The sequence below is a fragment of the Typopeltis vanoorti genome, chromosome 1 (assembly GCF_054136105.1).
Source record: "Typopeltis vanoorti isolate ZY-2024b chromosome 1, IOZ_Tvanoo_1.0, whole genome shotgun sequence".
Lineage (NCBI taxonomy): Eukaryota > Metazoa > Arthropoda > Arachnida > Uropygi > Thelyphonidae > Typopeltis > Typopeltis vanoorti.
The window spans coordinates 187,656,846-187,671,048 of record NC_143549.1 but is presented as its reverse complement, the minus strand read 5'-3'; the positions used below and the strand labels follow the sequence as shown (position 1 = coordinate 187,671,048).

At 34.1% G+C, this 14,203-nt stretch overlaps 1 protein-coding gene across 1 annotated transcript in view; it reads right to left on the bottom strand.

Moving 5' to 3' along the window:
• Positions 1–14,203, bottom strand: part of LOC150110711 (peptidyl-prolyl cis-trans isomerase NIMA-interacting 1-like) — an 83,265-nt gene that overhangs the window by 24,080 nt on the left and 44,982 nt on the right. Inside the window, exon 2 of the mRNA XM_090400372.1 lies at positions 2,455–2,667. Within this exon, the coding sequence (XP_090256498.1) occupies positions 2,455–2,667 (213 nt within the window). The remainder of the gene's footprint in view (positions 1–2,454; positions 2,668–14,203) is intronic.

Sequence of the window (14,203 nt, the reverse complement as noted above, 5' to 3'; positions counted from 1 at the left end):
TTTGCAGTATCTCATCTGTTTCAGCCTTCATCTCAGTAATAACACCAATTATGCTGACATGATACTTCTATAATTCTTTTACTAGTTCCAATTCTTTTTCATTGATACTGCTTATTGGTGATGCTTAGTTTCAATTCTTCTGATATTAAATTTGTTCCATTATTCGGCTTTTCACCTTGGTTTCTGAAAGAAAAGAGCAGGGAGGCCCTGAGTTTAACCAGATAACCATAGCCAGCATAACATTTCATTATGTTGTATGATGTACCATCAGTTTTGTTTTATGTTAAAGCCAATATGGAATACCATTTGGTCTGAGAAGTACTAAATTAGCAGTCCATTCTTATTTGTTCAGTTTCGATGTGGATACTTAATTATGGTAAGAACATGATGCCTGGACATTGGGTAAGAAGCCTTATGCCCAATTCATACCTGGTAAATTCTCCAAATTTCTTACATGTTACATGGATGTCCTCTGCAAGTTACTTAGTTTTGACCTGTAAGTGAACCTGTAAAGGATTATGCATTTTTTATTGGCATTTGAACCCTACTCTGTCCTAATGAAAGGCATTCATTAACAATGGAAAGCTTGACTTCATTGAAGTGTCCAAATAATACAAATTACATCTGCTAACAGCATTCTTGCTGTTTTAGAAAAGAAGATGCATTGGATAGATACATTTATACTTCATCTTGCAATATTCTAGTAAAATAATCAAGTACTATTGAAACATTAATTTACTTAGTCCATTTCTTATACTCTATATTCCTTAAGTCTTTCCCCCTCCTCTGCTGCTTACTCCCAAGAACATATTTTTTTGAGTATCCATTCCATATGCCAAAGACACTTCTAAATATATCACAAAATCTTTTTGAGATATCAGTCTTCACTGTGATTTTTTGCTGAATCCACAAACTAGCTTTTCTTTTCTAGATACAATCAAAAATAAAGTTGAAAACCATTTGAATTTCTTGAAATTATTTTAGTTTAGCTCCAGCTTTTTGACACCAATATAAAAGAGCAAAGGTTTTGTGATCAAGTTTTGCTATTTTAAACTGATGATATTTATTACAATCACTTAAAGAGATATTTAAGTTGAAAGCCATATGCCATAAAATATACACTGCAGGGAAAGAAGTCAATGGATACAACAGGTCCCCACCTTAATAAGATGTAGGACCTCCTTTTGCTGTGATGACTGCAGTCATCCTACTGGCATACTTTCCATTTCAGTATAATAGCGATCAATGGGAATTTTGGACCATTCTTTTTGTAATGTAATGAGGTCCTGGACTGTTGAGGAGGGGGGGGGGCAGATGTCCCTTGACCTCACCTGACACTACAGTTCAACAGGATTGAAATAAGGGCTCTGTGGAAGCCAGTCAAGTGTGATGACATTCATGTCCAAAGACGATGCAGTAACAGCAGCAGCCTTATGATACAGTGCATTGTCTTGCTGAAAGAGACAATGGTCAGTTCTGTAGAAATGTCAGAGTAGGAAGCATTGCATTGTCCAGAATGTTCACAGTACCACAAACAGAGGTCAGATTAAAAACAATTTACTTAATTTTGCAGTCACTCACAAATGTGTTTTGCTCTTAGAAACTATCTTTTGTTTATGTTGGTGACAGTATAAAAACTTGATAGATGAATTTTCACTTACCAACATAATATGTTTTTATTTATTTTCTGTTTCAGAATAACCATCAGTATATCTGACAATATAAAAAGTGTCATATTACAGTCAATGCTCATCACTATAACAAATTTCCAAAATACATCCTTCCCAAAGTACAATTAAGGAAAATCTATTGTATAAAAGCATATATAAATCTGAAAGACACTTTCTAGGATCTGCCTGACTTGTAACACAGACATCGAATCATAAACAAACATTGCTATCCCAGGTTTTCAAAGATTTGGGAGACCATAATTTTAAGACTTCCTTTTAATTAAATGGTTAGTTAACCAATTAACTAACCATTTCTGTGCTCTGTGATCATATTTTTACTTTACAAAACTTTTAGCCTAATGGCCAAGACTGTCCAGAATAGCCTGTCAGAATATGGCACAGTTAGGACTCTAGAATAGTTCAATCACCCATTTTGATTATGCAATGCCAACATGCACAATGCTTTGTATAACTGTATCTTTTGAAAATGCCTTTAATACAAAAGCAAAATACTAAAAGATAATTAAATCTGTTTAAATTTCTTTTAATTCTAGAAATTAATCCATATATAATAAAATGTCCAAATTTATGTTTTTTTTATAAAATAACTGACAGACCTGAAATGGTACAACAGATGACAGCAATCTGAAATTAAAGAGGAAATAACTCAAACACCTCAGCACTTCTGCACACAACCAGAATCCTCTTAAAGAATGACAAGCCTGAGGGTAGCATAATGAACATCCTGATATATATGATTATGAAATTAAACATTTCCCTTTACCTTTGATTATTTCCAGGGCTTCTTCTTTTGTTCGAGTTATATTTTCTTCCCTCCATGATGATGGTCGTCTGGATTCTTGATGTTTCACTAGCAGATGACTACAACGTACTTGATCTAATCCACAACTACCAGTGGGAGAAACTGGCTCAGCTGGTTTTGTGGGTCGTTCCCACTGGCTTTCTTTGGTATAGATGTCCAAATAATAAGGCTGACCTAAACAGAGAAAAACAGTTTTTAAAGCGTATTCATAAATTTGAAAAACTAAAAATTTCAATATAACTTAAAATAGAGAATCTGTATAAACAATATATAGAAGAGAATAAATAGAATATAATGTATAGAAGAGAATCTGTAAATACAATAGTATATTTTGGTAAAAAATATTCAAAATAATAAACCTAAGTTACTAAAATGTAGGAAAAAAATGAATTAGATTATAATATCTTTTTAATGAATCTTATATTGAAATCCTATTTTAATACAAGAATAAGTAAGATTATTATTTTTTTTTTTAATTGGCCAGAATACCATGTTCCTTCCTTATGCATAATTATTAAATGAGATTTTACATAATTATTAAATGAGATTTTACTAGTTTTTTTTTTTAAATTTTATTACCTTAATTATTATTTTATATGATACATCCTTAAGGAAGGAGTGGAGCGATCTATGGATAATCATAATCTAACTGCATTAATCCAACATTATCTGTCTTTCTCTAGATATACACTGCTTTGAACATTTATTTTTCTCTCACTTCCATTATGTTTATGTGATCACACCATATCTGATTATCTCTAATTACATTTCCAATTTTCAGGTTTCCTTCTTTCCTTGTATTCTAAACTCTCATTGATCTAGTAGTCCACATTTATCTAAGAACAAACTCCATCCTTATATTTTTTTGACATCACAATGAAATCTAGGTGACCAAATCTGAGCACAATCATCCAAGAGTAGTCTGACCAGTGTTTTATACAGAGGCACAACTGACTCCTTATCTTTATATATTTAAAAATTCTATATCTCTATATATTTTTCAAAAATAATCCCTATTTTAAATTCTTATTTAAAATGAAATTATTTTAAATAAAAATTATTGGTATTTGGTCCCTAGAAAGGCTCATCCTCAACAGAATTGCTCCTAAAATAATGGAACAAGTCCAAGTGGAACAGACTGGATCCAGACATAAACAAAGTTGAGGTGATCAGGTTTTGTCACACCACACACACACACATAAAGGCAGGTTACTGATGATGCCTGAAAACAGCTGTAGTTTTTATAGACCTTACTGCTGCTTGTGATACAGTCTGGAGGCAAGGTGCAATCTGCAAGTTACTCCATGTGGTCCCATGCAGAACAATATCTAAACTAACTGAAAGCATGCTAAGCAATTGCCAGTTCCAAGTGGTTAACAAGAATAGGAGTAAACAAAGAACACTGGATAATGGATTAGCACAAGGGTCAGTCCTGGCTCCCATCCTTGCAGACTTGCCTACTACGGCTGCCAAAAAGTTTTCTTACACTGATGACATTGCTCTAGCCACCAGACACACCAACTTTACTACAATGGAAAACACACTAACAAATGACCTTGCAATCCTAGATGCATACTTCTGTAAATGGAGATTATGTCCAAACCCTAGTAAAACAGAAGTTTCATGCTTCCACTTGAACCATAATCAGGCTAACAAAGAACTGATGGTTTATTTTAATCACAAACTACTATGCTACAACAGATTCCCAAAATATCTGGGTGTCACTTTAGAACTTTATCCTTTAAACCACATCTCATTAATATAGCATCCAAGTTTTAAACACAAAAACAACATACTGCAAAAACTCTACGGAATAACTTGCAGCAGCAATGCTTTGCTGCACTGCTCTTGGTCTCGTTTACTCTGCAGCTGAGTACTGCTCACCTGTATGGCTGAACAGTGCCCATGTGTACTTGATCGATGCTCAGCTTAATACCACTATGTGCCTCATATCTGGAACTGTGAAATCAACTCTAACCTACTGGCTCCTAGTAGGTTACCGATGATGCCTCCACACCTCTGTAGATCCAACATTCTTCTACGTGAATATAGCAAAATCATGGAAACCAATACTAACAGCGAAAATCCTGCAGAGACAAATATTAACATAAAGAAGTGGAAAGAGTCCCATAACACTTTAACAGGGGACTTCCATGAACTAGTGGACCTAACCAGTGGTGAGATATGGAAATTTTAACAAAGGGCTCGCATCGTCGAGCAAAAAAAAAAAAAAAAAAGAGCCTAACTTAGCCCTTATAATACTTATATTGCAACTTTTGCAGATATAATAATTCCTGTAGGATATCAATCATTAATGCTAGATCTTTTAAAAATTCCAAATTGAGAAATCGGTTTAAAAAGCCCTTATATTTATCGTTCGATGCAAAATACTTGCATAAAGCTGGGTAATTTCTCCACAAAGCAAGTCGTTCATAAACTGCAAGCTGCCCATTGTGGTCCAAACAACCCGATCTTTAAAATTTCAATACCAAGGTCTTAGGTGTTTTGCAATTGTATTTAATTCTCGTTGATTTTTTGGTGATTGATGATAAAAAAGCATATAATTTATCCATAAATATTTCAAAATGATTTATTTCTTTAATGTTTTTTATCAAATCGTCTAATGCTAAGTGTAAACAATGAGCGCAATGCCAAATCACAACATTGGGAAATTTTTGTAGAAGTTTGATTTGTTTCCTAACATTACACCAGCTCCATCAGAACAAAATGCAATGAAATGATTTTTTATATAGTTATCAGAAAATCCATATGAATTTAAAGTAGCATTATAGTAGCATGAATACATTCCATGGTGGTATTTTCTAGTTCTACAAGATTATTAAACAAGAAGAACAAGGGCTCGCAAATTTGAGAAAAATTTAACAAAGGGCTAGCGCAAGTCCCTTATAGTTCACCACTGGACCTAACCCAGATGCCTTCGGGTTTTGACCTACCACAGAAAACTTGATCTACCCTTAACAGAATTCACACCAATCATGGCAGATGTGCAGACCACCTTTACAAATGGGCATGATTGCACCACCCAGGTGCGACTGTGAATCACCTGCCAGACAATTAGTCATATCACAGCAGAATGTGCTCAATGTGCATACCATGGAAACCTGTTGGACTTCACCCACGGCCAAGCGCAGTTGATTGTATAAGCAACCTAAGACATACAGGCAACACCTTGCACTTATTAATGTTAAAACTACAACCCCACTGCTTTGTCCAAAGTCTATTCAAATCTTCCCTAAGGGAATTAACATCAGCAGTGTCTCATGACCACAAGGTATCCTAATATGGTATGGCAGGAAGATCTGTTAGCATTCACCTTGAAGAACATAAAAAATACATGGTTTATCAAGCTTTACTTTCCATCGTTATCGAAAGTAAAACTTGGTAAAGAATACCACTACTATACAAGTCATCTGAGAAACTGTTTTTGGAGTCTGCATCAGAAAAACAAATCATTCTCCAGACTTCAACATGTAGGCTTGCATTGTATTATCAAAAAATTTGAGCAATGGTTACATTTAAACCACCTTTAGTCTAACAGCCGTACACTACTTTAAATCCAGACACAGAGGGCACCATGATAGAATGTCAGCTTCTGACCATTACAATTTTGAAATGTTCTCACAGTAATATGATTGTCAGTACCTTGTGATCGTGACAAGTGTTTATTGTGTGTCAAGGAGAGTGGCTTCAAATCCAGCGAAATATCATAAGATGAATATATCATCATATAATTGTGTTCTTGTGATGTTATGAGTTAATACCATTACATAATTAAAATACTTGCCAATACTTCAACCTTTCTACATATTTTATTATTATTATTACACCATCTGTGAAGTCAGCAGATTCATCAGAGGGTCATTCAACTGACAACATATTCATCATCCTGAATCCTAAAATCCTTAACACTCCCTAAATTAACAACATATTCCAGTAATGTGTTCCATTCACTCACAAATCTTCATGTATAAAATCTACTCCTCATGCTCTTTTTTCACATTATTACATAACTTCCAGGGATGGACTCTGGTTCTAACTTTCTCAATACCCTCACTAACTTAAATGTCTCTATCATATCAACTCTTTTCCTCCTATCTGCCAAACTCTGCATTCCACATTCCTTCAATCTCTCTCTCTCTCTCCATAGCAATATTCCAGCGTCCTGATATTTTCTTAATCACTTGTCTCTGGACCGTGTTAATTCCTGAAGGGAATTAACAGGGTTCAGATATATTTTTTTTAATGATGGTTTGCTATAAAATCTTGTGTAAGGAGGACAACAAATACTATCCACATCATTATTCCTAATCTATGAAAAGGAAAAATGTGGAAAAGGACATTAAACTCAGCTCTAATATGATCTTATACTCCTAAATACCCATTTCTATGCGGATGATTGTAATCCTAGTGTTTAGGATTATACATTGATTCTCCAGCATTGTATATTTTTTAAGGAAATTAACAACATATTTGTTAATAAATAAACTTATTTACTTATTATCCTCCGAAGTCAAATCAGCATCATCAAGGAAAAATACAATTGTATTAGACATGTGCATGCAGTCACACTTCAGTAACAAAGATGAAGAAACCAGACTGATACAGGAGACCTAAAGGCTTACAATTAAACCATCTACCGGCTTCGGTTAGGAGTTCTTGGCTCACATGATTAAGTATCAGGTGAATAAATTTATGTGGAATCAGAAAGAAATAAAATAGGTGAGCAAAAATAGATTTCTGAAAAAAAATTAGAGGCAGTAGACAGGATTAGAGATAGAATAATATTAAAAATCAAGATATTAAAAAGAAATCTGAGATTATTAGCATTAAAGAATATGAGAGCAAAGATAGTCTAGGGTTGTACAGTCACTTAAACAGAAAAGAAGAGGAAAAGGTTAGTAAAAACACATGTTTAATGCCAAAATGGAAAATAAAAGACTAAGAGATAGATCAAGATTTAGGCAGAATGATGCAGTTGGTGGTGAGTTAGAAGACTTAAAATGCAGATCAATATTGTAGATCTAAGAAACAACAGATTAATATGTTTCTTTTAAGGTTACACTGTGGTCAGCATTCATAGTGAAGAATTTATGGAGACACAAACACATTGAGTAATTACTCATAAATAAGCAAATAACCCTCGATATTTTGACCTCTGTATAATCAGGAAAGCATACATATGTACAGAACACAAACTACATTACACTATACAAAAGATAAAAATAAATACTTCAAAATCATTTACCCTAGCCTGACCTCTGATGGAAAAAAATTATAATTTTTAAAAATTAATAGATAAAATATATACAAAAATATAAATTTATAAAATATAATAAATTTTTATACATATCAGTATACTAATATATAGATAAAAATAGCATCTAAATAAATAAAAAAGTTTTATACCAGAACAACATTAAACACATCTCTAAAATCCTCTAATGGTTTTGTGTTGGGGAAACTATATAGTTTGCAGATGGGTCCTCCAGATTCTTGGAATTATTAATCCATCCTTTTTGTTTGGATTTGGAAGATGTTTCAGAATCTCACAGGCTTCTTTGAACTTTCTTTCAAACCAGGTTTAGCAGTGTAGGGACTTACGCTACAAGTCCCTACACTGCACCAATTAAAAGTGCAGTGTAGATTAAGAAAAATGCAAGAAAAGATAAAGTTTATTGAAAAGCTAGTAAATGAGACAGAAATTGCAGCTAATAGAGGTGATACCAAAACATAGTATCACCTCTACTAGTAATCTCTACTAATAAAAAGAAAACGAAAAGATGGACAGAATACTTCAAAGAGATAATGAATAAAGTAAAACCTGAAAAAGAAATTCAAATACCAGGAAGAAAAAAAATATTAAAAATAGACCACAAAGAAATTAAAAAAAAAAATAGTGAAATACAAAAAGCACTAAAAGTTAAATGGGAAAGCAGCTAGTATAGATGGTATACCAGCTGCTTTCCATTAAGTAGGAATAAGTATCAATTAGTTTATTAGGAAATTACACAAAGTGAGCACACTGCAAAAGAAAATCATAGCATATGCTTACGTTTGCACTCATGCTGCATTAACATTTGCAATGGATGGATGAATGAATGAAGTTGAATGAATTTCAAGTTATGTGACTTTCTGTATTTCTTTGTACTGTGAAACTAATAATAAACTTAATATATAGTAAATTATTTAAAAAAAGAATATCGTGATGAATGTCATATCATATTAGAGTGAATATACCTAAAAGATGGATTGTTACATGGAATGAAAATGGAATAAAAACAAACATAACAGAGGATTCTTTCTACTGCTTTCCTAGTAATATTTAATTTTTCATCTTACACATAAAGTTCAAAACAGCTGGATATATCAAGTGGGACTATAAAACAAACAGAAAAATTTTACACTCCCTGAATATAAAACTAATTAACCACTATATAAGTAAATATATAAACTAAAATGGTTCGAACATCTAAACTGGATGATAAATAGCAGACCGCCAAAAATACTATACGGATATAAAATAAATGGAAAAAGAATTGGAAAACCAAGAAAGCAATGGCATGAGACCAGAACAGGCCACTTTGCCTAAAATTCATTGATAGGAAGAAGAGAAATTCACATCCTACATGTGAAACTAACATTTAGTGTAACGAGATTAAAAAATTGAATTTTTAAGCAAAATATTTGCATCATTGCATATACAAAACATTTGTAGGAAATTAAGTTTCTGGAAATCTCTTTCTAGAATAACTAACTAATAGTATAACTAACTTTTCATACGAGTTGCCTTAACATGTACTATTTTACTTAAAATAATCCTAGTGAGGACTTTTTTGTTAAACATGTAGGAATGTAGAGCAAATGTGAGGCTCTTATGGAAGCATATAATTGAAATTTTCAATTTATTCTCTAATTAACAGTAGACAAGGAGGTATGCACCAACTTTTATTTATATGTAATTTCTGCCTGACTGCATGTGAGCCAAAATAGCCATTTTTTTTACAGGAAAAAAAAAAACTTTATTCCACCCATAATCTGCAAACTCTATTTTAGATGCCAAACATTGAACTTATTCAAGCTGCTTTAAGATTTCGATAAGAGTGAGGGTGACATATGTGATGAAATCCATCTACCACCTAAAGACATTCTAAACATCAATGCCCACAGTGAAATTTGAATATGCACCCTGTTGGTGGTGGAAGCTTATATTACTGTAATGTTTTGATTATTATTATTATCCAGGCCTCCATGAAGTCAAAAGACTCATCGTGGGAGGTCGTTTTTAGGAAACAAAGTTTATCATACCACTCCTTGAACCCATTGATCGTTCCTGCTCTAACCACTCTCTCAGGCAATGCATTCTACAGTTCAACCACCCTCCATACAAAGAAATCACTCCTCACCCTCTTGCTCACAGCCTCCTTTCGTAACTTCCAGGGATGGCCCCTTGTCATCGCTCTTTCCTGCTGTTCGACTAAGCGAAAGAACTCCCCAATGTCTACCCTGTAACTGCCTCTTCAACATATCATCTATTCTTCTATCCACCAAACTCTGCAGTCCACATATCCTCGTAACTGACATTGTACAGTCCTAAAACCATCTTTGTTATCCGCCTCTGTATCCTTTCCAGTTAATTTATCCCCTTCAAATCCTATCTAACATCTTTCTGGGAATCAACTATCAGCTAACTCATTATCTGATCCTCTGATGGGCTGGGTCAGAGGCACAATTACATGAAACAAAATATCCTCTAACACCTTTTATTCCTGACAATAGCAGAGCTCTCTTTTAGTTCTAATTTTTTGGAAGCTCAATGGGCAGCTGGTCTCCACCCTCAGTTGTCATTGATAGTCGAGCTCAAAGCAATTAATGATTTCATAGACATCAAGGGAGAAAGTGCAAGAGACATATAATTTCATTATAAACCCTAACAGGTATATATTATTGTCTGAAATAGTCAGTTCTAAATTTTATTCAGTTGTGAGGTTAAAAATCCAAATTTTCAGAGGGAAAATACCTATTCCCTGATGCAAAAGGTTGATTAACTCAAGAACTTCCTGAAAAATGACCTTTAGTTGGTAACTAGAATCAACATATATACAGTAAAACCCCGAAGTTAAGCGGTACATGGGAACAACAAAAAGAGCGTAAGTCGAATTCGCGTAACTCGGGGTATAATTTTGCATGTAATTTATATATACAAACATGCAATTCGGACCAAAGGTTTACAAAAACACCTTTTTTTTTAAGAGATATAATCATAATTGTAGTTTTTCATACAGAAAAAAAAGAAAGTTATTTCAATGTCAATAATTTCATAAAATCTAATAGATTCGTCTGACGGCATAATGTCTTTTTCTTGTCACGCAAAATTTCTTCATAGCAAGCTAATGATTTTTTTATTCCTTGCCATGTGGCTACAATTCATTCCTCGCTAGAATCTATGTCCTCCAAAATCTGTAAACCTTTCTTTTATGATTGTTCTTACTGTGGATTCCTGTAGATCAAACTTCTTTGCTAGCTCACAAATTTTCATTCTGCCTTCAAAATCCTTAATAATGTTGAGTTTTTTTTCCAAAGTCCATGTTTTTCTTTTCTTGCTAGCTGTAGAAGAATCGGACTTGCTTCTTTTGGATGACATTATTTTTTATGTGATAAAATTTTTATCAAGAACATAACATTAAACAATCGAAAGGTTTGTAGACTATAAAAATCGTGTATGAACAGAGACCATGCGAAACACATCAGTGCTTGTTCACAGCATGTGCGACACTGGCAAATGCGGCCGGCATCTGAAAGATACGACTAGTGGCGAGGCGTGAAGCGGGACGGGAATACGTACATATAAGAAACCGCGTAACTCCGGATTTGTGTAAGTCAGGGTATGACTGTACTAGTCTTTCTTCACACTCTAAAGCTATGGAGGTAAATATCATTTCCACAAGGCTACACAGGAACCTTAACAAAATATAATTTATTGTCATGACACAGAAGATCAGATAACAGTTAGCTGGTTTGCCTATGGAGTGCTGAATGTCAAGAAATTATTTTGTATAACAGAATGCAAATGTGGACTATTACCAGAATCAGAAGCCTATTCATATCCTTCACCTACAAACTGTTTGCTTACACATGGGTAGAGAATTAAAACAATATAAATTTCTTGTCTAGCATAATTCTCTCTCTTTTTTTTTAAATAGTGGTTTATACCAAGATAAGCCTGTGGCAAAGGCAAGAAAAGTAATAAAATGCTCATTCTTTTTTTTTTAAATTTCGTTTCCAGTACACACAAAATTTGCACTGAGCTCAGTTAAAAATGCAGATTTATATTCGATTTCATTTTTCACATGCGCACATACCCACCAGGGCTAGATTTTATAAGGAGGCATGCTATTCAGTAGTTAAGGGCTACATCTGAAGGAGATGTCAAAAAAGACTTAAAAAAAATAAGTCAAATTTAACTTAAATCCTATGTTCAAATCAAGCTCTGACATACAAGGTTGTATGTCATCCAATTTCATGGTTTCAGGGCCTCATTATTAGTCAGAACTAATAAGGTTAGCTGAATGGGCATATAACTTCATGTTCTAATTTCAAATCCAGCTCTGACATATAGGGTTGCATGTCATCTAATTTCATGGTTCAGGGCCTCATTGTTAGTCAGAACTAATAATAAGGTTAGTTGGATGGACAGGTAACTTGATGACAGGATGTGATGTAATTCAACTACTGCTTAGCAAACATGCAGGTAAATTCAGTGGTTGAATGGATAACAGCTTTTTGAGCTTTGGAAAGTTATTGGAGTTGTTTAAAAAAAATTGAGTACTAAATCACTTTATTCCTGGTATATTATTATTGGCCGGGCACCTCCATGGACACCATAGGAGGCTCATCATTAAAACGCGTATCATACTGTATGATGCACTTATCACTATAGTCAATAACTCATTCTCATTTCATTCAATGCATCATATCATAAAAAATTTGAGAGATTGCATCCTTGCTGATCATACTCTTAGCTTCCAGAGATGACTCCTTGTTTTCTCCCCACCTGTCTCGTTACTGAAAAAAAATCTCTCTTACGCCATAAAATCTCTTTACTAACTACAACCTTATCTCTTCCTTTCAATCTGGCTACCAAACTTTAAAACCTGAATTTCCTTGCTATATCTCCATAACAGACAAACAACTGAATTTCACATGCCCATTATCTTGATTGCTATCTCCAAACGTTCACCACTGTTCTCCTTATTCCACAGGAAGGCCAGGTAACCAACCATACTGGAGCACAGCAAACCAGAGGTGGTTTGACTGAGCACTTATAAAGAGAGGAAGGATGACTTTTCTTTCCCTGCAAGCTGGTGTTGTTTTTTAAGTGCAGTTATTCAAAATATGACTTTACCACCTTGGCAAGATCCCTGAATCAACAGTCTGTTTCAACTCCTATGTACAAGGAGTTCAAACTATTCAAGTATATGCAACAGTTAATTCCAAATGATATGAGATTCAGTCTGTAATGTCCTCAGTCCAAAATGCTTTTTTTTTAAATCCCATGTGCAACAGGTTGTTCAATTTATTGAACACTATTATTATTGATGAGCAAAAACTGATATTGTTAATTGGAATGAAAAACTGTAGATAGTGCTGTTTAGAATACATATAACCAGAGAGGTGGAAAATGTACCACAGGACAAAAGTGGAGGAAATCTGAACAAAGAAAAGAAACATTTATTGTGCAAGTTTGTTGAGCTGTAAAGGTATGACATCAGACTTATTACTGCATGTTTCAACAGATCTAAAAGACTGTGGGAAGAATTACTGAAATCTGAAAGAGAGTAAAGATTATTTATCAAACTGCTTTATTCTGAACTGAGTTGAGGATTTTTTTTTTTTTGAGAAATCTTAGGGACACTATTCCTAAATGAGAGAACATTATTCGGTTAGATGTGTGATCAGTATAGAATAAAAGTTGTTCAGAGATAAATGTCTGGAGCAAAAGCAAAAGAGAAACCTAATTTGTTGGAAGTAGAGAATATGATACTTGGATATATGTTTATTACAAGAAAACATCATCTCAGGAAGAGAAATCTCATCTTGCCAAGATGTTACTGTCAAAAGCAAGACCGGATCCTTTTTTGGGAGAAATAAACTGAACTTTGAAAGCACAGAAGTTAACCAGGTTATCAAAATCCCACTGAAGAATGGTATGGATGTTATTATTATTATTCCTGACACCTCCAAGGAGTCTGAAGACTCATCGCGGGAGGATACCTCCAACTGTCTCAACCACTACACCGAACCTCTACTACGAATCAATGCCATCTACCGCCTACCACCACCATAACTGGTATTCTGTGTCTTAAATCGCATGTGTTCTGAAGGGCCGATTTGTCTGTATGCGGGATGAAAAATCCAAGTTTCCGGGAGAAAAAACCCTGCTACCTCCGTATGAGATCGGCTAACTCACCTTCAACCGAAATCGTCCAGATAAAGATTCCTCCCGTCTCGATGAGAATCGAACTTAGGCCTATTCCAATATTAGCAATGTAGAAGTAGAATTGTACATACACATCAAACAGAAAGCTGTGGATTGGATTTGAAATAAAGTGGAGAAAGTCACTAACATACAAAAAGGAAAGAAAGAGAGAGAGTGCGTGTGTGTCTGTGTAATGATTCAAACTGTCCTGCA